Source organism: Onychostruthus taczanowskii, unplaced genomic scaffold, assembly GCF_017590055.1.
Source record: "Onychostruthus taczanowskii isolate IOZ18803 unplaced genomic scaffold, ASM1759005v1 scaffold209, whole genome shotgun sequence".
In the NCBI taxonomy this organism is placed as follows: Eukaryota; Metazoa; Chordata; class Aves; order Passeriformes; family Passeridae; genus Onychostruthus; species Onychostruthus taczanowskii.
In genome coordinates, this window is record NW_024499340.1 from 34924 (window position 1) to 62082 (window position 27159).

At 39.8% G+C, this 27159-nt stretch overlaps 1 protein-coding gene across 1 annotated transcript in view; it reads left to right on the plus strand.

The window, feature by feature from the left end:
* Positions 1–1525: 1525 nt before the first annotated feature.
* The window catches only part of FBN2 (fibrillin 2), a 118563-nt gene continuing 92929 nt past the window's right edge, over positions 1526–27159 (plus strand). The window contains exons 1-6 of the mRNA XM_041404110.1: positions 1526–1776; positions 2543–2625; positions 6069–6167; positions 6660–6755; positions 9084–9179; positions 24549–24746. Coding sequence (XP_041260044.1) covers positions 1526–1776; positions 2543–2625; positions 6069–6167; positions 6660–6755; positions 9084–9179; positions 24549–24746 — 823 coding nt within the window. The remainder of the gene's footprint in view (positions 1777–2542; positions 2626–6068; positions 6168–6659; positions 6756–9083; positions 9180–24548; positions 24747–27159) is intronic.

Genomic DNA, 27159 nt, shown 5'->3' on the forward strand with positions numbered 1-27159 from the left:
GACCTCTCGGCTACTTAGGTTTTACTTCAGAGATAACAAAATGTGGCTCCTGCTTCTCACCCCTGGAAGTCACAAATAATATGCACGTGGAGCTAAATGAAACTGTGACATGTCCCAGTTTTGTTTCAAAAGACAAAAAAGTTTCCAGGTTGCCACTGTATGCCATGGGCTGTATGGTGAGGTGTTCACCCCGAGAGCGCAGCTCAGAGGGATAAATCTCCGATGACAAAACCAGATTGTGCCGTGCTGTTATCGCAATGACCAGCACCCAGCACTCGGGGACTGTCAGCAGGGCCACGTTTTTGTTTTCACTGCTTTTATTTGTTCCTCACCGGTGGCTAACTATTCAGCACATCTAGCTAAATGCATGCTCTCGGCCTTAAAAAAGCAAGAAGGAATTAGAATTATCCTAAGCTTTTTTTGGGAGAAGGGAGAAACAACAAGCTGAGAACAAGCAAAATTTTCAGGTGAGAACTTATAAAAAACTCATCCTGAAGGAAAGCGCCAACCATGCCTGCAAGGAATTATCCTAAGCTTTTTTTGGGAGAAGGGAGAAACAACAAGCTGAGAACAAGCAAAATTTTCAGGTGAGAACTTATAAAAACTGCTCCTGAAGGAAAGCGCCAACCATGCCTGCTCCTGAGGGCAGAAGCACCGGCCCTCGATGCCGAGCTGACACGAACGGGAAGGAGCTCTCGGAGGAGCCCAGCGCTCCCGTGCCAGACCCAGCTGGCCGGGCAGGTGTGAGGGTGCGGCTCCCTCCCCTCCTGGCTCATCCTTGCGACCAGAACTTTTGGGAGCTCCCTGTGCTGTCCCAGGGAGGGCTTTTGCGTCCATCCCACGGCGCAGTTCCAGGAGGTTGGGGAGAACCGAAGGAATGCGCAGATCCCCCTTCAGGACCAGCTCTACCTGCACTGCTCCCTCTGCCACAGCCCCGTTCCCTGCAGCAGCCGCCAGCCCTGACTCCCTCCTCTCCCCTCTCCTCCTGCCATCCCCCCTTCCCGGCCCCCTCCCTCCCTTCCTCTCCCCCTCCCCAGCCCCTCACCGGCCCGGCGGCACCGGCTCCTCCTCCGCCTCCCTTCGCTGTAAATCCGCCCCTGGCGCTGGGCAGGGGCTTTTCGCTCCCCTCTCGCTCTGCCCCAGCACGTTTATTTAGCCGCGGTTAATTATCGTCTGGTGGTTTTTTTTTTTCTTTTTTTTTTTCTTTTTTTTTTCTTTATTTTTTAGGGAAAATTCAGCGCGGTTCTCTTGGATTTCCTGTTGCGGCGGAGTGGCGAGGGGAGAGAAAATCCCAACCCACTCTGCTTTTATTCACCTTTTTCCATTCTCCGCAGTGGGCTGCCGAGCAACGTGGAGCCCGGTCCTTGCTGGCACCGGCCGGGCAGTCTGGAGCGGACACACGGCGGATTTCCCGCGGCTGAAGGCTCTCCCCGCCCGGGGGCCGCCCCGTGCCCGCTGAGGGCGGTGCGGGACCGGCGCTCCCGCCCGCGGCTGCCGCCTCCCTCCCCGCTGCGATAGCCGCAGCATGGGCAGGCGGCGGCGGCTCTGGGCGCAGCGCTGCTGCTTCTTGTCGCTGTGGCTGAGCTGTCTGGCGCTGTGTGCGCAGGGAGCGGCCGGGAGACAGCAGCGACAGCCGCAGCAGCAGCATCGGCCGGCGCTCCGCGCTCCCTCAGGAGCCGCTGGCCCCTTGTCCGCCGCCGCCGCGCACGGGGAGGACGGGGCCGGGAGCGACGCCGGTCGGGTCCACAGGCGGGGACAGCACGATGGGCTCCGAGGGTAGGGACAAGGCTGAAACCCCCTTCCCCGCCGCCTGTTTGTTCCCCAGGACATCTCTCCAGGCAGAGCCCCTTGCCGGTGGTCTCCGTGTGTGCCCCCGCTCCCTCTCCCGCCTCTTCGAGGCTGAGGACTCGCGGCTCGCTGAGCTGGGAGTGCGGGCTTTGCCTGTGGAAGTCTGGCTTCCTAATTAGTGCGATTTAATTACAAGCAGACCTTGTGGGGGGCCTGCCTTACAGCTAATGAGTTGACCTCATTTGGCTCCTTGGTCCAGCGTCTTCTGATACTCAGATAGTCTGATGTTGACTTTTTTGGGGGGTTTCTACAAAGAAATGATGCAGAGTCGGTTTGGTTTTCTTCTTCTGGTGTTTCGGGGACTCCTTGGTGTTTTGAGTTAGTTTATCCTTATGAGCAGGCAGCCCTTCTGTCTAGTGTCAGATGACAGCAAGAAGCCCTTTTTTATGGCAAGACTTCCAAGAGTGAATGAAAGTGGAATCAAACTCATCCCTTCCATATCCTCAGTTGTTGCAAGAGGGATGAATGTGTCCTGCTCTTGCTTCATCTACCTCTTCTCTTTATACTAATCAGTTGAACTAACCCAAAATTAAATGCCTTGGAGGAAGATGAGGATATTTTTGTAGACAACTTCGCTATGCAGTTTTTGTTTTATGCAGCTGGATTCTTCCCGTGTGTGTATGTAAAACATTAAATTTTCTTCAGAGTGCCTCCTGTTTTCCCGTGCACATTTATTGATTTGTCTCTTTTGCAGGCCAAATGTCTGTGGTTCTAGATTTCGCTCCTACTGTTGCCCTGGATGGAAAACACTTCCTGGAGGGAATCAGTGCATTGTTCGTAAGTGTCTGACTGCTACTGCTCAAGGGGTAACAATGAAAGTAAATATTCTTCTACTTCACTTTTCCTTCAGCATGAGAAAAACAAGTTCAGTTCTGTGTTTCACGCTGTTCTTAGAAATATTGGACAAAAGGAAAGGGAAAAATAAACCAAGATGGATTTACAGGTCCGCATCCCTTGTAACTGGAGGGCTGTCCAATGACCTTGGTATGTTCATAAGAGACATATCTCCACCTAGTTTTTAAAGAAAACCTGTGACAGTGAAGGAAATAGGAAAAAAAACCTTTGTCAAATCAAATACTGAACTGTAGTAGCAGAAGGGGAAAAGAAAGCCAAAAGGTCTTGATATAAGCAAATCAGTTCTTGAAGTTCTCTGAAACTTGGAATTACAGTCAAATAGAAAGCTTCTTTACATCTGGGATGCTTGCTCTCTTGTCTGTTATTTTTAGTTGTGTTTTGATGGCTGTCAGGCATGTAGACTGGCTGCTGGCTGGTCATGGTAGGTACTGGGCTGACAGATGTGATTTTTGACATACGTGGCATGGCAAAAAAATAAAAAAAAAAGGAAAAAAGTTCTGTGTTGAGGGGAGTGTGCTCAGTACTCTGGTGGGATGAGGTCTTCGGGGATGTTTACCATGAAATAGAAAATGAAGTTGAACTTTCTCTGTGTTAGGTAACAGCTGATAGTAGACAATGCTTCCTTCAGACCTTAAATTTTTAATCTGTTGCCATTTAATCTAGCCTGTCACTGTCTGTTCTGTTAACAAGTACGCTCAGCTTCAGAATTCATGTTCAAGAAGGTGCTGCTCTTTATGTAAGCAGTGGAGATCTTTGTAGTTCTCCATCTGATTAACTGCAGGCGTGCAGGATGAAACTGGGCAAGGGAAGGGTGGTAAGTCAAGGTCTGACAAACTTCTGACTTTTGGTGGCTTTTTTTATGATTCCAGGCCTCCCTCACCTGTTCACTTATATTGGTTTTACATGGTTAAACTTGAGTAGTTAATATTGGGGATAACTTGCCATATAACACCTATTTTCACCTCAAGCTGACCCAGAATTTCCCAGCAAAGGATAATGGTGCCATTCAGTGGAAGATCCTTTTATTAATGCTGCTGTGGAATAAAAGGAGTTCCTCAGAGTGTTCTTTTCACATTTATCAACTCTTTCAATACTGGCTACTTTACTTTAATGTAAAGTAGAGATTTTAAGAAGGATTTGGGCTGCCTATTATGCTGTTGATAGGCTTTTCAGATTCAGCTGTGTGTCTGGCTCAAATGTGTCTAGGGGCTTTCAACAATCCTTACAAGATATCCTTTAAATTGTGTCTCTTAAAGGCCTTGGTCTCAGGTCTGCCTACATCCAGGATAATCTGATTTAATTTAAATATATGTGCACAAGGGACATCTTTTAGCTCCTGCCTGCTTACTGCACTCTAATGGCAATAAGCAATTGAAAAGAAAATTGCACTTTCTAAAGTGTTTATAGGGTGAGTGATTTTGGCAGACCACTATTGTCTGTGACACTTTTCTGTTTCTGCTTTTGGTGAAGGTTTAAATGTACAGATTTCTATGCTCACATTTAATATCTGGGGAGATGATATTCCCTTTAGCTAGAGGTCTTCACCTAGAAAAAGCCTCCTGCACAGGATGCTGGACAAGCTATCACATTTCTCGTTGGAGATGTGCTGATTATAATTGATGCATATTTTAACTGGTGATTTTAAAGTGGTATTTCATGAGGAGACATCTGTGAGCCAGTGGTAGGTGAAAAAGAAACTATCTTGACCAGACAGTGTTTCAAGCTGATGATGTGGTGGTGGTTGTTGGTGGTCTGTGGCACATTTATGATTAAAAGTTATTATCTTTTATCTGAAAACCAAATGGTTGCTTACTTTTGCTCTTTTGTTATACAGAGTGAACTGTTCTGATGAAAGCATCTTTAGGATATGCCTTAACGTTTGGGGCTTTCAGTTGGTAAAAAAACTACTTCTTAATGGATAATAAATTAACAAATGGACTAAATGTAAACCTTGCTTTATCAAGAGATTGACTTTGTGGTGTATAAAGATGAACTGAACAGGAATATAGAAAAACAACCCTGTTTCTGGTGCTTGTCAAGTGCTCTAACTCCAAGTTCTCTTCCTCACTTTTACTTCTGCTCGTGGAATAATATTTTAAGTCTGTCCATGGCACGTCTCTAATTCCAGTTAAAGAGAAAAATCCCACAAACTCTTTGACTTCTCATGCCTTCACATTTGGGACATTATTGTAGCAGAATTTAATGGTAAATGCATTTTGCATCTTTTTAATGCCCAAAGAATGGTGTGGCACGTGATCTCCTCAAGATATTTGTTCCATTGTAGTCCTTTAGTGGAAATGTGCTGCCAGATTATTTGGTTCTCACAAAACTCTAGGCCTGTTTACAAAGAAATTGTGATTCCTGTTTTTTGGTTTTTGGGGTTTTTTTGGTTTTTTTTTTGTTTTTTTTTTTTTTTTTTTGTGGTGGTGTTTGTTTGTTTTTGAGAATTTTTTGCTATACAAGTTGTCTGTTGCACAATATATGTCTTTTTGAAGTCCTCTGTTGTGCTATAGTGACTCTTGACTGCTTCAGGCTCTCTTTTAATTAATTTGCTACTTGAGTAGATGAATTTCCTGTATTAATTTGGATTGGCCTTAGAACAATTTAGACTTTTAGCTCTTTTTTTTTTGTGGTTCTGTCTCTCCTTTTCTCATTGGAGGTGTGCTGGATGGTGAGTGAGAAGGGAGGGCAGGACTTTGGGTCATCAGGGGGATGGCAGAAGGTCAGGCATGTAACACACAGATGTGGGGTGGACAGGCTTTCCTGGGGATTTTATAGTTAGTTTTAAAATCAGAGTGTGGGAGCTACCTGAGTACAGGAAACTATTTAGGAAAATGCCACAAAATCTGTAAAGTCCAGCATTTGCACATTGGCTTCCCACAAAACTGCTTTGGGCAAAGGCAGATAATCTTAGGAATAGGAAAAAAAAACACCCTAAAATGCCTTTAAATTGGTGATTATAAGAGTAAAGCCCATAGCATAAATTGGCATTGTTTATATTCCTTCTAATCTTGGTAATGTTTTCTCACAGGTCTTGTGGTCTAAAAGATGTGTTTTTAATGATTTTACATTCCTTGAATAATTGGCTGATATTTCTAATTGGGGAAAGAGTTGATTACCTGGTTTCAGTGGTCAGGTCAGTGTTTGAATATGCCTGATTTAATTCTGATTGTCTTCAAATTTGTCAAGAGATACTGATTATGCCAAAATTCAGTTCACTTTATTTAACTTAAAATTACTTTTGCATGTGTAATAGCTGTCCCAATGAAGTGAGTTTTAGAGTGTTGTTGGTTTTTTTTCTCCTGCAAGTTTAAGCCTCAGGTTGCTGTTAATCCCTGACACTCTCTTTCTGTGCTCTTCCTCAGCAATTTGCAGAAATAGCTGCGGTGATGGATTTTGTTCCCGTCCCAACATGTGCACTTGTGCCAGTGGGCAGATATCACCCACATGTGGATCAAGACCTGGTAAGGACTTACTGTGTTTTCATTACAGATTTCATTGAAAGTCATTCTCTTCAAGTTTCAGTGACAAAAATGCCAACTTGCTTAAAAAATAATTTCTCATTACTGCATATGCAAATGTAAATTACACTTAGGTAAGACACCTCAAGTTCTTGATCTAGTTTGTTATTCCACACATGCTTGTTTGTTCTGTGTGACAAATTCAAATAAAATATGCTTCAAGAGAGAAAGAAGTTTAGAAATGAATGTGTGTGGTATTCACATTTTCATTGAGTCCATTTTAGTAAGAAATTAAGATTGTACAGCTTCCAATGCAATTAAAAGTTCTGAGCTGCAGCAATAATCATGGAAAACTCGAGAAAAGCCGTCCATAAGGATACACCTAAAATATGTAGCATAGATGGTACAAAGCCCATCATTCAGACCCCATTTCACAGACTGTGAAAGGCCATTCCTTTGTGGTGTTTGTGGCTGATTTTGGGTGTCTCTCTGCAGCCCAGCAGTGCAGCATCAGCTGCAGGAACGGCGGGTCGTGCGTGGACGAGCGGTGCCAGTGCCAGAAGGGCTTCTCTGGTGCCCACTGTGAGCAGCGTAAGTCACAGCCAGTTTGCTGTGAAGTGCAGTGAAACACCTGAAAGAATTCCTTGTCGGGGTGTGGTGTTTAGCTGGCAGTCATTTCCTGCTTCAAGTGCTTTTGTGTTCTCTAAAATTCAAGTTGCAGATTGGAATCACTGAGTGGTTTTGGGAAACCCTTGGGGAGCAGCATCACTGTGCATCCCCCTCTTCATACCAGATGTTCACTAGTTTTTCATTCTCTTTCAACAAAGTTTTCTCTGCCTCAGAACAATAGTCTCACTGCTGGGTTGAAGAATGTTCTCCTGTTTTCTACTTAGTCTAAGGGAAAAAGGATTAAATACAGTTCAAGCTATTGGATACCTTTTTGGGTTGGCAGACAAACTAGTGTTTGCTTATTTGCTCAGCTTTACCTATAACAGCACAGTGTTTACAAGCTGCAGCAATTTAGCAAACAATAAAAGTCCTTAAAAGCTGCAGGGATGAGGAAAGACTCAAAGTGTATTCTGAGGCTGACTACTAATTAGGAGAGAAATTAATTGCATAAAGCAGTCTGAAAGAACTAGAGACAGAGGGCAGCTCTGCAAAAACCAGATTGGCTTAATATTGTGGAAGATAATTTTTTTTGCCCTAGTCATTTTTATAAATGCTGGAAGAACAGACTTGTTCCTGCTTTAACTGGCTAAAACTCTCTAAAATTTTAGGAAATAGTTACAATCCTGACCTGTGACCCCAGTGAAATTTTATATTCAGGGTTGTTGGTCCCTTCCTACTTTTGTTAGAATATATTAAAATATATTGTTAATATATTCAACACCTGAATGCTCTCAGACAAGGCAAATTTCCAGTGAACAAATGAAAAGATGATTGAATTTTCAAGTGGTGACCCTGAAGCAATCTAGAAAATCTGAACAAACTCTGGAGATTGGTTTCACTGTATCATGTAGTTAAAATTTCAAGCAGGATTATGAATGTGTCTTCTAGACAGCCTTAAAAATGTAAATATGTTTTTATTTCTATTTAGAAAAAATTAATTGTTAATCAATTAATTGTTAATCAATTAATTGTTAAAATTAAATGTTAATCAAGTTAATTGTCTTGCTGAAGTGTTGTCCGTTAATTCAGTAATGTAACACACGCAACAAAATATCTTCATTTTATGTGTGCATTCACTGGAAGAGGTAATTCCATTTGGTGGTTCTTGGTAAGAAGTAAGGCTTTATCACATTTCCACACAATAGTATATTTTGTGCTCTCCACTATGATGCAGGAGTAATGTGTACCTTTTTTCAGTTTGAAATTATTACCTTCTCTAGGTTTCTGAGGTTTTTTTTGCTCTGGATACTCAAATGTGTTAAAAATACCACATCCAAACTGAGGAGACACGTTTAGGAAGGCAGCCTAATGACTCTGAGACCAAAAATTTAAAGTTTAAAAAATTTTGTGACTGTTCTTACTCTGAGATATTTTGATTTGGAACATATTTGGACAGTTTTGAAGCCATGACCTGAAGCAGTGAGTCAGAAAGTAGCTAAAATGATTTAGTAATGATTTTTAGTAGCTAAAAATGATTTAGTGGTGTTTTTCAGCCTCTCTGAAGAACTGTCTTCCTTTTGAACTGAGAAAATTCAGTGGTCTGGCAGAAAGCTTTGTTCCTGATTCAGACCATTGGTGAAGAGTATGAGTGGGTGCTCTGAGGTCCCATGACAGTGAAATATCTTTTTCATCTAAATGTACTGTGGATTTATAACCCTTTCATCCCAACCTGCTTCCTCCCTCACCACAAAAATTTTATTTTTTGTTGGGATCTTTTAAGAAACACATTTTTTTTGAGGTCAAAAATTATGAGTTACACAGGGAATTCTTTACCTTTGCTTCTAAACGTCACTCCTCTTTCCAGCAGCATCAGCTTTGAGAGATGTTTATCTCTCTCGGACTCCTTTCTCTACTCAAAAGGTTTGCTGCTGTTGTGACTGAACAGCACAACTTAATATGCCCAAAAATAGTTGAGGTTTGACAGGGAGGTAACTTCAGTGAGGGATAGTAAGTTCTTACATAATTCTTATGAGTGACTAGAGCTGCACAGCTGATTAAAGCACACTGAATTTGAACACGTGTTGTTAATCTGTGCTGAGCAGCTGTTTGCAGTTAAAACCAGCAGGTGCTGATGGAATTTGGTTTGCACAGTCATTGCTGGTGGAGGTGGCAGGAGGGGGATCAGCTCCATCCTCAGGCCTAGAAAGACTTGGAGCAGGGGGAGAAAAATGAGTGTTTTAAAAATGACGCACGTGTTAATCTATAAATGACATTATTAACCTTTTTGCCTGTTTGTTTTGCTAACTGAAGCTGTCTGTGAGAGTGGCTGTCAGAATGGAGGAAGGTGTGTTGGACCCAATCGCTGCGCTTGTGTCTACGGCTTCACTGGCCCTCAGTGCCAAAGAGGTAAAAGAAATTCAAGGAAGGAAGCTGTGAGTAGTTGTATACAAAAAAAAATGCTGTGTGTACATGTTTTGCACTGTGTATTTTCAGCCAGTAAACATTCAGTAAGCCACTTATTATTAGTAATTTTAGAAAGTGTCTTTTTTTTTTTTTTTAGTTTGGCAGACACATGAAAAATTGACACGCACAAAGCTTAAATGGAGGAATTTCAGCTCATTTAGGCTGCATAGTTTGTTCATGCAATAGTTAAAAGATTAGATGTCTTTTGCTCTTTGCTACATGAAATAACAATCCAGCAGAACTGCTGGTGGTGTTAGGATTGTGTAAGTCTAGATAATTGAAGGATTTTTTTTTTATGTATAACACCTCTGTCATAAGAAGAACTTGGGAGGTAATTTGCTCTGGTTGGTTGGGAGGAGGTCAGAGAAGGACTGAAAAAAATAACCAATTACCATAATACAGGGATCAGTTCCTAAACCCAGTCTTATTCCAGAATGTGTCTCAGAGATGGCTTCTGAAGGGAGTCCTGTGGAATTCCCTTTTTAAAATTCAGCTGTGAAATGCTCAGAGCTATGAGCATAAATTTGGATAAATGTATTGCACCATTTTATGTTTTTAAATTCTTTTAGTATTTTTTAACTGTGAAATGGAAATAATTTCCATGGAGGTAAAGGAACTAGAAGCCCAAACGCTGAAAAAGCAGGAGTTTCTATTTGGTCTTCCAGGCTGGTTTCTATACCCACTAGGTACCACAAGAGTAAGAGGAATGTAAAGGATCAGTTTGTTAAAACCTGATTTGCAGTTTTCTATTTATCCCGTTTCCTGTAGTTGCTTCTTCTGAAGCAGGCACAAGGACTCAAATCTTACATATGTACTTGGTTAGCGGAGAAAAAGGAAGTAGTATTTTGTTAAATATTTGTTAATACTTACAGCAGTTTCATAGCCATTCAGAGATATGTCTGTGCACAATGTATACCTGTCTAAAATTGAGAGACTACCAGGTCTTTCTGTTTGGAATGGATTTCCAAGGGATTGCACAAGGTTAGGGTAATTTGTAGTTTGAGCCTTACTTCTGATGGATCTTACCATTGCAAATTCTGCAGTCTGGGCTATGTGTCTAAGGTGGATTATACTTCTGGCTGAACTATGGCATAATATAATTGCAATATTCAATTTTTTTTTTTAATTTAGTTGATTGCATCAGAAATGCTTTTTATTTATTGCCAGACAACTTGATAGGCTTGCTTTTTATCCTAGATAAAAGAAGTCATTCCCAGTTAAGATTTGCTTCTGTACTCTATATTCAGGGCTGTGGAATCACATTGATGTATAGGACAGACTCCAGCTGTGATGATGGCTCAGAGTTTCTAGTAATGATATTTATACTTTAAGTTGTTTGACCTTCAAAGCTTGAAAGATTCTACTACACTTGTGTGTTGCAGCCTAACTTTTGTGATGTTGAAAGAGTTTAGGTTTGCTTTCTTGCCATTCATTGTGAAATCTTTAGCTGCAGAATTCAAGCCCTTTACGGAAATTTAAACATCAGTGTTTTGGCATCCTTTTTCCCCAGCTCTCCTTGAAAGTCCTAGGTTTTCAGTTTTGTGTGGAGTGCTCTTGTTCTGCAAGAGTTCATCTGCCTTATGTGGGTATTTAAAAATTGGGTTATTTCAATTAAAGGTTTGCATTTTATTTCTTGAAATTGGAGATAGTAAGCCAAATTTCCTTCTGTCACTGTCAATAAAATATAGCATATATAATTGCATATATAACTATCTAATCTATCTCATCTAATATAGCATGCTTTTGCAGCTTTGACAGGGCTAAGTAAAATTTTTCCTAATCTTGGTGTTGCATAGACCTTCTCATATTCAAATAAAGAAGTTAGTAATTTATTTTACTATTATTCAGTTAAAGAAAGGTGACTCCTCTAGTATATCTTGATAATAACTATAAAAAGTATCTAAGTGCTCATTTTGTTTGTGCTTTACATGAGATGGAGTATGTGAAACTACTGTAAAAGATGCCTTAAATGCCTGTTTAGTTCAGCAGTAATTTGTAATTTATGCTTTTAATGCAATAATCTATGTTTTCCAATAAATAGCATAAAGCAGTGATTTCTTCATCTGTGGGTTGCCATAGTTGCCAGTAATATTTTACAGCAAGAAGTGTCTCAGTGGTTTAATTTTAAACTGAATTTAGCAGCAGTTTATAACTCTTTGAGTAAAATTTTACAGTTTAAGGATATGTGAATTTCCCTTGCAAATCACCTCAATGTTATAAGAGATGTTGTTTTTTAATTTTTATTTACATCATTTTGTTTTAAATGCACGTTTTTTATGGTTCTGTAAATTAAGTTCTTTAAAATAAGGTATTTTCTTCCTAATACAGAACATGTGTGTGTTTCCTTCAGCTTGGCCTCCCAGCCTAAGCTGTAGATAAAATGTGGTTGGTTTTTCAGCTATCTGGGCTCTGAGCAGACTAATTTCCGGGCTGGAGACAGGAGGCTGAGCAGTAACTGATGACTGGCATGATCAGAGTATTTAACTTGAGGCTTTCTGCTGGGTTAAAAAGAGACAAAAACCTGTTTGGGAGTTCCTGCTTTTTCTGATATGTACGCTGACCTCTTACGTTTCCTGTCAAATCTGGTCTTTGGTCAGCTGCTTGTCTTTGGTTTGCAAGCACACAAGATCCAAGTTTTTTGTGTGGTGTCTTAAAGGAGGAAAAAAAAAAAAAGTTAAAATTGCTGTAGTTGTGTTTTCCCAGTGAAAACAATGGAAAAAAGAAAGAGCAACAGAATAAGAGGCCTCATTCTCAGTTGTACATATAAGGACAATTTTTTTCCTAGCGTGACCAATTCCTCTGGCTTCTCAACAGTGTAAATGATAGTTGTGTCACTGCTCATGGTCTGTGCATTTTTTAAAACTGATAATCTTCAGAGATATGAAGCTGTGGAAAAGCAAGGATGTTTTCTTCCTTTTTTATCATGGGATAAGGGGAAGAAGTAGTGAGAAAGGCAAATCTTGTCACTGATGTAACTTTGCTTTCATCCCATATAGAGGGAGGAAGTTCTCATTTACTCTGTTAATTGACTCATAATTGGAAGTAAAAGGGTTTAGAATGAGTAGGAATGTGTAGCTTGGGAAAAGCATCCTTTTGAGGGAAGAGAATTTTAGGTAAAGTTACCAAGCTTTGACAGGTAAGAAATGGGGCAAAACAAGGAAGTACAGTATTTGAATAGCAGCTTTCCAGTAGTTAAAGGCGGCCTAAAACAGATCTGGAGAGGGTTTTTTTACCAGGGTGGGTAGGGTTAGGACAAGGGTGACTAAAGGGGCTAAAACAGATCTGGAGAGGGTTTTTTACCAGGGTGGGTAGGGTTAGGACAAGGGTGATGGCTTTAAACTGCCAGAGGGCAGGGCTGGCTGGGAGCTTGGGAATTGGGAATTGTTCCCTGGCACAGGGTGCCCAGAGCAGCTGGGGCTGCCCCTGGATCCCTGGCAGTGCCCAAGGCCAGGCTGGACACTGGGGCTGGAGCAGCCTGGGACAGTGGGAGGTGTCCCTGCCATGGCTGGGGTGGAACAAAGTGATCTTTAAGGCCCTTTCTGACCCAAACCATTCTGGGAGACTAAAATTCTATGACTATAACTTGAGATAAAAAGCTTTTCTTCAAGCTGGGCAGTGGATGGAAAAGCTTATCAACAGCACAGAGAAACAAGCAGGACAAAGCAAAAAGCATCCTCAGTTAAAGTGTTGTTAGTGTGTAGTAACTGAGGCAAAAGAATAAGGAATAATACAGAACTGAAGTGGACACACACTGAAGCAACTGATGGGCACAGGGGTTATAGAGATGTTTGGGGATAATACACGTGTTCAAAATTAAGCTAGCATAGTAAACTGACCCAGATTTGTATAGGAGTCAATACTTCTCAAATACAATTTTAATTGTAAAGAATACAATATATATTTAGTCTGTAGTGTTGCTGAAGATGCTTGTGTGTGCTTAAGTGACAGTGATCAGGTCTAAATGAAGCAACAGAAAATGTAATTCCTTAAGAAACAACTTCTGACCAGTATTTTAGAAGACCACTTAACTTCACACAGCTTTTCCCGTCTGTTGATGCTAGCAGTACCATGAGGTCTTTAACAGCAAAAATGATTTTTGATCAGCATGCTCTTCTCTTTTTGTAGGAGTCTTGGGAAGATAGCTTTTTAATTTTGCTGTGGGGTTGTTGGGTTTTTTTCCCTTTATTAATGGCTGCTATCATCCTGAGCCAGAGTCGAGGTTTTTTATAGTTTTCCTGCTTCTTTTCTTTCAGTGTACAGTAAATGAAAGACTGACGTGCTAAACATCAGTTTAATTCATCTTCAGTCCAATTTTCAGCCTTTGGGAAGTGGAGCATGTGGTCTTGGGTTATTTTTTTTGCAGGTTCATAAAGAAGTTGTGCAAGGCCTGTTGAGTGAAGGAATCAGTAATTAGTTTCCTGTAGCATGCTAAAAACTACATGGCTCAGTTCACAGGGGATGTTCCTGGTCACTGAGGGAAATATAAGTGTTAAATCATCAACTTGAAGCTTAATTTAACTAAAATAAATTCAGTTACGGTTCATAAAATTAGCTAAAAATAAGTCAGCAGTAGTTTAAACCATGGAATGTGAATCTTCCTAAGATTTGCAACATTCATCATTCTTGTCTACTTTTATCTCTTTTAATTTTTTTTTAGAAAGCATTTCTGTCAGCTTTTTCAATGCTTAGCTGCAGGCTGATTGATTGCAAGCAAAATGCTGCAATGGTCATGTTTTTTATACCGAAAGAAGCTTCAGTTTAGACTCAAAAAAAAGAAGCACGCTTCTATTCCTGTTGGAAATAGTAGAGATAAGAATTGCAAATACCTGTAGTAGTAGGAGGCAAAGCTTCATCTGACAGGCAAGTTACCTGAGTCAAGACATACAATAAAATATGTCTGTGTTGGAAGAACCTGTTAGATATTTTGGAGGTTTTTTTTGAGGCTAGACGTGCTGTCAGGTGTTAATAACACACACATTTAAGGGCAGTCCCTGCTCAGCAAGCTTCTTTTTCTGCTGCAGGTTCTGGCCTGTAGGTACTGGCACACATCATCCCCTGAGGGATTACAGCAGGGCAGATGCAAAAAGCTGCTTCCCTGCTCTCAGATGTCAATACCTAGTGGTGTCACAGAGCTCTGGCACTGCATTCCCTGCTTTTGTTGCCCATCATTATCTCCAAAAACAGGGTTTTCCAAGGCAGATATCCAGAAGAAGCTGCACAGAGTGTGTGTTTGCTTGTTGTGAGCTGGTATTGGAAAATTTCTCCCTTCTGGGTCTGCAGAAGATACAACATTTCGCAGTTTTAAAAATGAGTAATGCTGATCATGCTGATTGCAGTAGTGATTCCAGTCAATGTCTCTCCCTTACTCCCTTCCTTTCGTTTTTAATTAAATCCCAATATTTGAGTGACTCTTTGTTTGGCACCGGCAAAAGAAAAAGGTAAAAACCCCTAAATGCAGCCATTTTGCTGCTTTTGAAGCACTTGAAGTCTTCAAAACTTCTCAGTTTGCTCAAGCACAGGACAGGCAAATGCCAAAGTGTGATGGAAGTGGGGTTGTTTCACTTTGTATTAGAATTAAAAGCAGAGGTTTTATGCCTTTAAAGTAGGTCTACCAAACTAAAATGAAAATACGGATTTGAGTGAACTCTTCCAAGGGCTTGAGAGTTTTCACCAAAGTGCAGCAGCTCAGGCACAGGGAAAGATTCATTGGTTTAAATCATTTAAAAGGGAAGCTCTGTAGCTGTGCTGCTCTAAACTTCGAAAAGAAAAAAAGAACTACCAGAACTGCTACACCTTATACTTACAGCCAGTATATATATTTTTTCTTCATGTATCTATTTTCTAAAATCTGGGCTTGAAAACTAGGATTTTTCCTCTTTACAAGAGGAACAAGTCTAGGAGAGCATCAATACTGTGGTTTTTATGTGTTAGGTAGGACTTAGACTAGCTTATGCTCTTTATCTAAGGATTGTTCACTGAAAAGTGAAACAAGGGTCTGATAGTACAGAGCAGTGAAGCAAAATCATGAGTGAGAAACATGTTGCAGAGGAGAGGGAAGATGATGCCTTTGAAAAATTCTGTCTGGTCTTATCTTTTCCCTTCCTCAGTGAAAATTTTGCTCTTGGTCAGATGTACTAAAATGTCACCTTCTTTTTTTTAATTATTTGGGGAGAGAGAAAATACAAGAGCTGAGCAAGGCCATGATGGCTTTGTTAGAGTTTCAAAAGAAAAGATTTCTTCTGAAAACTAAAAAAAATTATTAACTTTATTGAGCTAATTAATTTGTAAGATATCCAGGAAAAAAAATCTTGATCTGTTCTTAGAAGGATATCTAGGTAGTTAGAGATCAGAAGAAGCTGAGACGCTTGCCCACAGGAAATGTCTTTAACAAAGAAAATGCAGAAATATCTGAAATATTCGTGTAAATAGGAAAACTTTGCATCAAATTCAGCAAGTACTAATGTTATATATTGCTTATATAGGTGTTCTAGGCAAAATTGGAAACAGCAGAAATAAGCTGAAGAACTCATTTTGGGAGTACTGGAAAGAGGAAGAAATAATAGAAATTTTCACTTTTTTTGACTGTAAAATGTGTTAGAATAAGTTAGACGAGTTTCTTCTTAAGTTTACAGGTATTGTGTGGAGGAGGCTTGAGAGATTATCTGGGAAACTCAGGAACCTTGGAAGTTGATTTCTGTAATGGTTATGAATGTCTGAAATAGGTTTTTTACCTTGGTTATGTGTTCTGTGTATACAAAAGTTCCATATTAGATCTGAGAGTGGAAGAAGGGTTTTGGATATTTCTTTGAATAATATTGCAGTGGTGGAGCAAGAAATAGGAGAGGGAAAGTACATATTATTCAGTAACACCTGCACAGTTGTTTTTGTGAAACAATGATTTTGAAAAATGAGAAATGGGAAGTTTTTTTTTGGTTGGGTTTTTTTGGTTTTTTTTTTTTTTTTTTGTTTTTTGTGGGTTTTTTTTTTTTTTTTTTTTGGGGTTTTTTTGGGTTTTTTTTTGGTTTTTTTTTTTGTTTTGCTTGCTTTTCTCTCAAAGGGTATTGTCATTCGCCTTAGGCTTGTTTTGATTACTAAGAAAGGAGTTTGATAAAACTGTCTCAACGCTGAGCCAGGAGGATGAGTGTGGAGAACCCAAAACTCTGTGTGGCTTTGGCTGAAGGTTAGATAGATGCCACATATTTGGAAGGAATTTTCTTTTCCGTGTTTTCTCCTCCTGTGTTCTTTGTGCACCCTGATATCTTTCATTATGTCTGTTATGCTTCGAGCTCCCTTACAGTGAATTAAATGTTAAGGCTTAAAATTCTGTAAATTGGATCTGCTTTAAATTTTCAACCATATCTGTCTGCATAAGCATTAATTATGCAGTATCTTAAAAGTTGTAGTTGCTGTAATAAAATATGTATGGAAAAGAGTAATCCAGGTCTTATCAGGAGTAATTTACTGAAGCCAGTCAAGAGCACATTGCATCCACGTTTGCAAAATCATGGAGTGCCAAATGTAAACTGGTTTATTCCACCTCAGACTAATAACTTGCTGTATGAGAAACAGGATTAAATTATTTCTGTATTGAGAGGATATATCAATTATCTTCTTTCCTATATTTTGGTTGTGAAAAGATACTCAGCTTTGTAAGGTCTCCCTGAAAATCTTGTATAAGCCCAAGAGGTAAATTTCTAAAGCCCTTTGGTTTTGATGAACACAACCAAAAGATCTGAAGAATAGAAACTGTGTTTCTGCCTCTGCACAGACAGAACTCTAGTAAATAGAAGCAGGCTGGGTTTTTTAGCTTACTATGCACTCAAATTATCACAGCAGTCTAGACAGTCATCTGAGAAAATGTTTCTTGCCATTTAAATGGACATATATATTTAATTTTTTTTTTCTAAGGGTAATGTGTGAAACAGTTCTTTTTCCTACTTAGGTTAATAATTAAGGAGATTGTTTTCAGCTCCAGTGTCTGTGGTTTTATTAGGGTTTCTGGTCTGCTGAGAATGCTTTGTGCCTTTTTCCATGCCTTTCTAATTTACACAGGGGTTTGTTATGAAATATTTTCCCTCCTCATTTTGTGAGTGTGGGTGCATTCTGAAAGCCTTGGCTTTTGCTGTTGAGAATGACACTGAACTCCAGAGTGGGAGGGTGGAGTGTGCCCTTCTTCAGCAATACTCTTAAAAGGGTGTCCTGTCCTAAAATTTCAGTCTTCCTCTTCACTGATTCTGGGGTTCTGTTCCTTTGAAGTTGAACTGAGTAGCACTGACTTCATGGAGCAGGGAACCAAAAGCCTGTGGACAGTGTAATTCAAATTTCCATCTTATGGTCAAGGAAGGTAGCATATTTTTGCACACACAGCGTAAGGTATTGGCTTTTTGGTTCCTGGGACATGAAATAATTAATAAAGAGTTTAACGTGCATCTACCTGGCTTTCCAGTATCCCAAGTTTTGATGAGTAAGGAAGAAGAAACATGAGAGGGAAGGAGCAGCAGGTAGCATGAAGGAGTTCCTTCATGCTTTAGATACTGTAAAGCAAAGATAAACAATCATCATATTAGGGTAGTTGGTATGAACTGCTGCATCTTGCAAAAAACAAAAAAAATATTCTTTTGCGGTTTTTTGTCTCTTACTTGCCCGGGGGTGATTCAGGCTGTAACTTCCTGCAAAGATTGATAATTAGTATTCCATTGTGTGTCAGACTGTGTGCTAAGTGTTGGGATTTCATTAGTCCCACCTCAGGCTATCAGTATATAATAGCAAGCATAAGGAAATAAATACATTTACAAGGAGCCCCAACCAAACCAAAACTGGACATCTTGCTGGAGCCAAAATTCAGGAGTACTTCTCTCCCAGCTTTTATTCTGTGCTTGAAATTTCCTGTCAGTCAGTGTATGATACTTCAGTTACACGTGGAAACCTTTTGTTCCAAGAAGTTTTTAAGGAAATATGTGAATTCTGGAAGGTGCTGAATTCCATAAATGACAAAAGTGAAGTATTTCCCTGTTTCTTTATTTCTGTGCTTTTTTGTGTGTGTGTGTGTACTTTTCAAAATGTTTTGTGTCCTGAAGTATTTAGGAGCATTTTCTTCAATGTTCAGATCAATTAGACAAAATTGCATTTTATTTCAGAAATATTGTTGTTTATCTGCTACTTTGCCATTTCCCCTCACCATGTGCTGAGGAGTGCAAGAACGATTTGCTTTTTAGTTCATAAGAGTATTAAGATACACAGTTATTACTACACTTAGACTTCATCTGCTTAAAACCATCATAATACCTATTATATAAAAATATCTGTGTGAGCCATGGAGTTCTTGCTTTTGGAAAAGAGCAGCTGCTGCTGTTCCAGCCAGAGGAAAATGAGAATATGCTTAGAATGGACATGACAGAAGTACTGGTGGAACCTGGAATTTTGCTAAAAGCTACTAAGCTCACACAGATTCCTGCATTGAACCCGTGGCTTCTCCTCCTTTCATTTACAGCTGTCAAGTGTGTGTTGTTAGGTTACCCAGTCAGTCACAGGAGTTTGTGTGATGGGAAGTTTTGCATCACAGGAGCTGGTCAGAAAAGGTCATGTGGGACCACTGGAACAGTAATAAAATTTCAACCTGAAAATGAAAGCTGTCAGCTGTATAAAAACGTCCAAACCTTCATGATGTGTTTAACATCAGTGTTCAAAACCATTTTCCACTAAGCTGCTCTTCTTCTCTATTACATATGAAAATAAACTCTATAGAACACTTCAGGTATGTGAATGAGTAAAGAACCTGCTGGGGGTGTGTCCCAGCTTCTAGTTAGCAGCAATTTTAAATGTTTGAAAGACTCTTGTGATCATTATTTACGTTAACAATAAACGTGATGCTATTAGATACTTAACACACAAGTTTCTTAGAAAAAGTAAAGAAAAGGAGGCTTTGATTTTACTATTCAGGTTTGTAAGAATTCCTCACTCTAAATAGCAGTGCTGCCCACAGATTATTTTTTCCAAGAAAATTAATAGCATTGCCAACACCCTTTCATATTCCAGGAGACTCATTGTTCATTTCCAGCCAGCAGTCTTTTTTACCGTGACTTTTTGGATATCACCTTTGAAAAAAATTCTTTTGATTTATGTCAAGTACAATTCATCTGCTTTCTTGTTACATTTGAAATGTCCCTTATTGTGCACTCTGTGCTGGCAGCTAAGCATTTACTGCAAAACACCTCCCAAATTTCCATATAAAGTTTATCAAAACATTAAAGGAAAACAAATTTTAGATAATATTTAATAAACATACACACTTTAAAATGTTTAAATAGCTTTTTGCATTACTGTGACTTACGATCTGCAGATGTTGGAGTTGAGTAAGAATAATAATATTTACATATGCATAAATTTCAGATTTGTGCTCTGAACCCAAGGACAGTTACGAGTATTGCCAACACTTTCATACTCATACTCACATGAAAAGTTTGTCAAGGAAAACCCTGATCTCCCTTTCTTTGGAAGGTTTGGGCAAAGCTGTCATTTATCCAGAATAAGTGGGAGAACTGGGCATGCCGTGCTTTTCCAGTCCTGGTGGTCCCATGGTAGGAATCCATGGAATACCATGGAATTTCCCCTTGCGGGAAGATGAAGCTTGACTACACTTTTATTTATCAAAACATGAAGATTTCACATTGCAGAGGGGAAAATTCAGAGAGTTCCACTGAAAGATCTCGTCAGTAATCAACAAGCAGGTTCTGCAGCAAGCAGCCAGAAAGAATTTCAGATGTCTGGAGACCTCTGAGTGTTAGCAGAAATTATGGGGAAATTTGCCACCTATCAGAGTTTTAATAAAGACAACTGTTTCTCTGTCTTGTTTCCTGTTGGAGTAACTTCTAGCAAGGTGAATTCAACCTCAGGTCTTTGCCAGGACAGACTTAATGTCTATACCCTGGAAGTTCCCTGACACAGAGTGCAGTCTCTTGGGCTTTCACTCACTGTGCTGATTTTTCTTTTAGGAGAAAGTTAAGTTCCTGGTAATGCTGGCAGCATTTACTTCTTTCCAGCATTCAGGTCCCACACATTAGATTGTTAATTTAATAATGCTGCTGTATGAAATGGATTTTTGAGATAATAATAATAATAACAATAATAATAATCTGTTTGCTGTAAGCTGAGTCTGCAGGTGAGGTGATGGAAATTGAACTTACTTATTTGCTCATCCGTTCCTTAGTATTTCCTAAATCTTCCTTTAGGGGAGTGAGATTGTGTAAAAAGTCCAATGAAAGGCAAATTTGCTTTGTAAGGAAGTCAAACACATTAAAAAAGTATTAGGTCTTGTTCATTAATTGACAGGGGCTGTGAAGGCCTGTCTCAGACACCTTCCTTTACTCACTCCTGATGTGATTCATGATGAACATGCTTAATATTTTCAGTATTTTTTTTAGTAATAGAAATAGCAATCTTCTAAGTAGCTTCCATTAAAAAGGCTTGTCTCGTGATGCGCTGCTTCCTTCTTTAGTTATGGTTGTGGGTTTGTTTGTTTGTTTTTTTTAGTAAGAATGATGGAAGATACTTCACTGTTCCTTCCTGCTAAATCTTCCTAGTGCTCACAAACATCAAATAAAGTATTTGAGATAATGTGCTTTTCCCTTCTACAGGATGGGTGCAGGAGACTGGTGCTGCACCCCTGTTGGATTTCTCTCAGAAAATGTATTTTGGCACTGGGAGCTTTCATTTAAAATTTCAGTCTCTGCTTTCCCACAAAAGAAAACTCAATTTTTAATATTCTTCTGGATAGCTTGCAGTGAACATTACAACATGTGTAGTTACCTTTTTACTTTTCCTCATGCCTTGCTTTTTCTCTCTCTTATTGCCTGGGAAGAGGTGAAATTTTTAAGGGCGGGAGTTGTGACAAAATTCAGTTAGAAACTGGATCCTTACATGTGTACCAAAATATTTTAATGTTTTGTCCTGAGTGCCAGTAGGTTGTATTTGGGGTGTTTCAGGTTTTTAGCTAGTGGGTGTTAGACACAGAGGACACATGGCAGACAGACTATTCCATATCTGTTTACAGCAGGTTTTTTACACTTTCATCTGAATAATTTACTTGGCCAGAGGAACAGGAAGAAAAATAAAATAGATGGATACTGAGCCAAGACTAGAAATCTCTATGTTGCAACTCCTTGTCTCAGGCTCCTGTGAACTAGACTTCTTTAATTACAGGTAGAGTTAGAATTTTGGAAAGGAATTAATGGAAAAAAATCCAAGAACAGAAATAGTTGTATAGTTCCATGTGAGAATACAAAATAGACACTTCTATGACAAAATAGAAATGTTGCAGCATAGTTAAATACTGAAGTCCATGGTGTGATTTTTTTCTTGATGCCAGGAAAAAAATATTCCTAATTATATTAACATTTTGGGTTTTTCACAAAGGTTGTCTTTTTCAGGTCACTGTGAATATTGAATATAATTTTTTGAAGTTAAAAACTAAAACTGTATAACACATGTGGTGAAGATCACCTAATTTCAGCAAAGCAGTTACCCTTTCTGGAGTAACAGATGATTTGTAACTTATGTTCAACATGTGTTCTTTCTGGCAAAATTATTCCATCAGCAGTGCTGGCAAAGGAACAAATGAAGAACCACCTAAGAATAAGACAAGCAAACCCATATGGAAAAGATGACTGATTCATAAGTGGGAATTTTTAAGGTCTGATCAACCATTACAGTAATATAATGTGACTGGCTGTGTGAAACAAATCCACAGCTTCAAATGAAGCTACAAAGTATCTTCAAAATAGCATCTATTTTTATTGCATTTGCTTCCCACATGTAAAATTTACTGTGTGACTACAGATCTTTATGTAAACATCTGAACTTTACCATTAACCCGAACATGCTTGCCTTCACTTTGTATTTTAAAATCTTATATTTTCCTCATAGTGCAGAAGAGCAGCCACTAATCAGTCTCTTTACCTTTGGGCTTCATACTGGATAAACTGAACAAGTAAAGATTTTTTTTTTAATGGGTGCACTTTTTAAAAATAATATGTTAAATTGCAGTAATATTTTAAAATACTAGTATTATTATAAAGTCTATATCTGAATAGATACACAGCAGGCTTATGCTGATAAACATTGCTTGGTTACAGAATCTGAATATTAGATTAATGCATTTTCTGTTCATTAAGGCATGGCTAGGCACCTATGCATGGGTGGTTTCCAGAGCATGTATTCCTGTTTGATAGGATACAGTAAGCAATAGGTGTGTTGGTATCACTCCTTGAATCTGACACATTCATAGTCTCTTGAAAAAACATGCTTTGGTGTCTGGTTATATTCTCTAATCTTTCTGTTGAACACAGTCTCTAAACTGAGCTTTTCTTTGCTAGTTTTGACAGAGTTTGCACAATCATTTTGTGTCTAGTGGAAGTCAGATACAATTCACGACTCTAATCTGTGTTTCAAGGTTAATTTCCTCTGATAGAATTCCAAGATTCTTAATGCAGAATATCTTTGTCCAGGGTATTCCTGTGGGTCACTAGCATTAAACAGAGAAATACATGGTTTGAATTGTACTCTTACTCCAATTCCTTCATGATATCCAAAGATTGATTCTACAAAAAATTGTCTTGGAGAATTGCTGCTGTAAAAATACAGTACTGCCAGCAGCACTACTTATTTCCTGAATAGGAATTGCTAGGTGAGCTGGGATTGCTAAGGAATTCAGACCTACTGGATGCCAGTTTTGAGAATTTGAAGATGAGTAGTAAGTAATTATTTGATTTTACTGTAGAGGGCATTCAGCCATGGAGAACTGAACTCCTTGCTCTTGTGGAGCAAGGACAGGATTTTCTTTTTGTCATGTATTTCTTTTATTAGAAGTGCCATTTTTGTGGCTTGATGGTCGCAGGGGAAGCTCGGAGTGTAACTTTGAGGACTGTTTTGTACTGATAATCAAGAAATAGTAAAGTTCACAGGCCTGAGTATGTAAGATCTTTTAATCTTCTTTTATCATCAGGCATTTGTGTTCTTGTGTACTTGGTTGACTATATTTAAAGTGAAAAGCCCAGCTGAAATTGACTACCAGTGTGTATTAATAACTGCAAAAGTCTTTCCTAGACTGGTACCTGAGTGACCCTTACCAAAGAGAGGGAGCAGAACATTTATTTCTGTTTGAACTTTCATTTTAAGAGCTTAGTATAACGCCAGGAAGCTTAGTATAACACCTCACTGTGAAGACCATTTTTTGCTTTCCAAAGATGTCAAAGCTCTTACTTTTTCAGGGTGAAAGTATCAAGTCAAAGAAAACAAGGGTTATCCCTTTTACATCTTGGTTGTGAGACCAGCTGCACCCTAATGAGAGTGTGTGGAAGACAGTGTGTTATTCACATATTGGTGTTGGAGCCTGCTTTTGATAGGAAAAAAAACCAAGATGGAACAGCAGCTTCAGCAGCCACCACCCCACTGTTGTGCCTTCCTTCATGTGACTGAGTCTGAGTAAAAACTTTGTGTTTTCTTCTTTTTTTCACCCCTCACTCTTTTTAAGAGATTCCATAAGGATGTGAAATCTGGCTTAGAGCAACAAGTTGTTTCTTATTTATTCCTAGAGAATTTCAGTAAATTATTGATCCCAGTTGTTATTGACTCATAACATTAAAAAAAAAAATTCTCTTTATACAGGTTTAGTGTTGATGAACTAACTTTCCACAGGAATTCTACCAGAAGTATATTTTCATATAGTTTCTGTGCTATATTCAGTGTTCTGCATACAGCTTGGATTGGTTGAGTTGTCTCGTGGTTTTCTTCGGAAAATAAGTGGTGGTTTGCCAATCAGTCCTCTGTAAGTAGCACAATTTTGCAACAGGCATTCCAGCTGGAATGATGATTCTGTGACTCCCTCTGGCATGCATCTCGATCAGTGTGGATTGAAAAAATGTGTGGCTGCTGTGGGCTGCAGCTCCCTCCTATAAATCACCATGAAGTAGCTTAGAAGCAAGAAAACCAGTTTCCAGCCGTTGTTTGCTTAATCTCATCTTCTCTTTTATTTGTTTGCTTGCTTGTTTGTAAAATCCTTTTGCTTACTGTGGATTTTACTGGATAGGCTGTCAGTGCTCAAGAGCAATTTTGTGTCCAGCTGCCTTTGATTTGGTTGTATCTTTTTGAAAGAAGTAAACTGAATTATAACCTCATCAAAGTCATTACCTTCAGCAGAAGTAAATTGCCATGGAATTTTCTTAATATAGGTATCTACTGGATTAAAAAAAAATTCCTTCCACAGGTACAAGTACAGTGCCTTGTATGACACAGCAAGCTTTCCTTTTTTCCCCCCAGATTACAGGACAGGCCCGTGTTTCACCCAGGTGAGCAAGCAGATGTGCCAGGGCCAGCTGACCGGGATTGTGTGCACCAAGTCCCTGTGCTGTGCCACCGTGGGACGAGCCTGGGGCCACCCCTGTGAGATGTGCCCTGCCCAGCCCCAGCCCTGCCGCCGTGGCTTCATCCCGAACATCCGCACTGGGGCCTGCCAAGGTGAGGAGCTCTGACTGGAATTCTCCCTGTGACAGCTCTCACTTCTGACAATCACCCCGAAAACCTTGAAAGATCACTGTTTTCCTTGTGTGTGGTCTGTGTTTTGGGATAAAATCCGGGTGTGCTTTGTTGCCTCCAGATTTTTGCTGCTGGGCCTAGAGAACAAAGCTGAAGTGCCTGGAAAAAGTGATTATTAATCAATACTAAGGAAAAATACCTGATGTTGTTTTTCCTTCTGTGTCAGAACTAGGCCTGCGTGCTGCAGTTTATGTTTTGCCATCCGTCTTGAAGTGATTAATATGTTTTAGACACTCTTTTCATAACAGTGTCAAGAACAGAAACAGTGCATCACAGAAGGGGTGCAATGTTGCAATCTCCAAGTCAGGCTCCATTGTATGACTTGGCCACATACAAAGGGTCCTTGAAACTGCTCTGCCAGCCTGGCCCTGGCATAGCTTCTGGGGCTTCATTTGAATTGTGTGAGAGATCAGTGGTGCTCTTTAGCACCCCTGCTCACAATAATTGTGTTGTCTTTTTCTGGAAGTATATTCCCTGTGGCAAATAGTTTTAAGTTACTCATTTAACCACGTGTCTAAATTCTGCTGGGGAGCATAGAAACAATGTGGTAGTCTACTTTGTGTGATGGGTAAACAAAGGAAGTTTGAACAGCTGTAATTTCTGCTACATTTTTGACATATAATTGCTAAATAGGAAGCTTGGATCATAATTATGTCAGCTGGGCTTAGCACACAATGTTACAAGGCGATGGCAAGGCATAGATGAGAAATGCTTGGCCTTTCTTTGGGGAGAAGGGAGGGACAGAATTTCTTTATTTCACAGAATCTTTGCCTTCCAGCAGTTGAGACATTTCCTTTTGAGCACTGAGTTCTGGTAACTGCTCCTGACCTGAGCTCTGTGGTGTGAGCAGGTTGGTAGCACCATGTCTGCTCTGTTGTGAATTACCAGCCCACTTGGATGCAGGAAGGGGCTGACTATGGCACTTTGTGCCTTTCCAAACTCCACATTACGGTGCAGAGTCTGTTGAAATAAGATCACAGACTCTCAGAATGGCTGGGGTTGGAAGGGGCCTCTGGACATCATCCAGTCCAGCCCCCTGCCAGGGCAGAGTCACCCAGAGCAGGTGACACAGGAGAGTGTGTCCATGTGGGGCTGAAATGCCTCCAGACCTCCCTGGGCAGCCTGTTCTGGTGCTCTGCCATCCTCAGTAGACAGCTCAGAAGATACCAGATGTTTTCTCTGAGGGTTTTACAAGCAAACACAGGGATCTGTCCTGCTTTTCAGTGCTTTTCTTTCTGCTGAGGGCGTCAGATTTGCAGAGACTTTGATATAAGGAACACAAACCCCTTTGGTATTCAGTAAAACTACCTTTGTCATGTATCAGAGAGACCAGGCTCACTCAGTTCACACTTCACATGTTTGGTATTTTTGAAGTGAGTGCTTACCTCAGTAGATAGCTGGGTTTGGGAGCTGGTATGAACAACTCAAAAATCAGTGGAACTTGCAAGCTTTGCTGCTGGAAAATGAGTCATGATTTCAGTATATGTTAGAGATGCAAATTTGACAAGATGTAACTCCCAAGTAGGAAGTTGCTCCTACTCTGCAAAGGATTTGCATGATTCAGTCTTAATGGGTCTACAGCACCTTTTGAGGGTTAATTCTGTTTTCTGGGTAATGTTCTTTTATGAGTAGATTACTACTACTACATTGTAGTAGTACTGTAGGCTTCATTATTACCATGAACAAGTTTAAAAAAATATAAGAGAAGCAAAACCAAACAAAATTCAAATTGTTTGGTTGTGTTTCTTTTTTTCTTTTTTTTTCTGTTTTTTTTTTTCCCTTGAAGTTTCTATTTAGTCATGTCTTAAAAAGGAATTTAACTGTTCAGACATCCCTCATTCCAAGAATTCAGGGAGGAGGAACTTCAGTGTTATGCTTGAATGAGCTTTATTGCCACTGCTGCATGGCCTTGGGAGAAGCATAATGCCAGAAATCCTGTGCTGGGTGTTCTCTCACTTCCTCCCTGCATTCCTCATAAGTCCCATTTCCCACCTACACCCTTTCCCTGCAGACAGTTAATTTTTTGCTCTAAGGAGGGAAGAGTGGTCATAGCTGATTAGATTTTGAAAAGAGGAAGGTTTACCTTGCCTCTGTTGCTGACATGGTTATGTGCATATATCCATGACAGGAGATAAAATCCAAGAAAATCTGTTCTGCAGTAGGAAACACAGTGTCTAAATGTTAAAGGCACTGAGGTGAACTGGACAAGAGAGAGAAGACAGGTGAAGGCTCAGCTTCATAATGAAGAGTGTTGATTTCTTTTTGTAATCTGGTGCTTGGTATTAATGTGTCTGAGTTACTGAAAATATTGGCAGTGTCGTCTAGGATCGTGTCC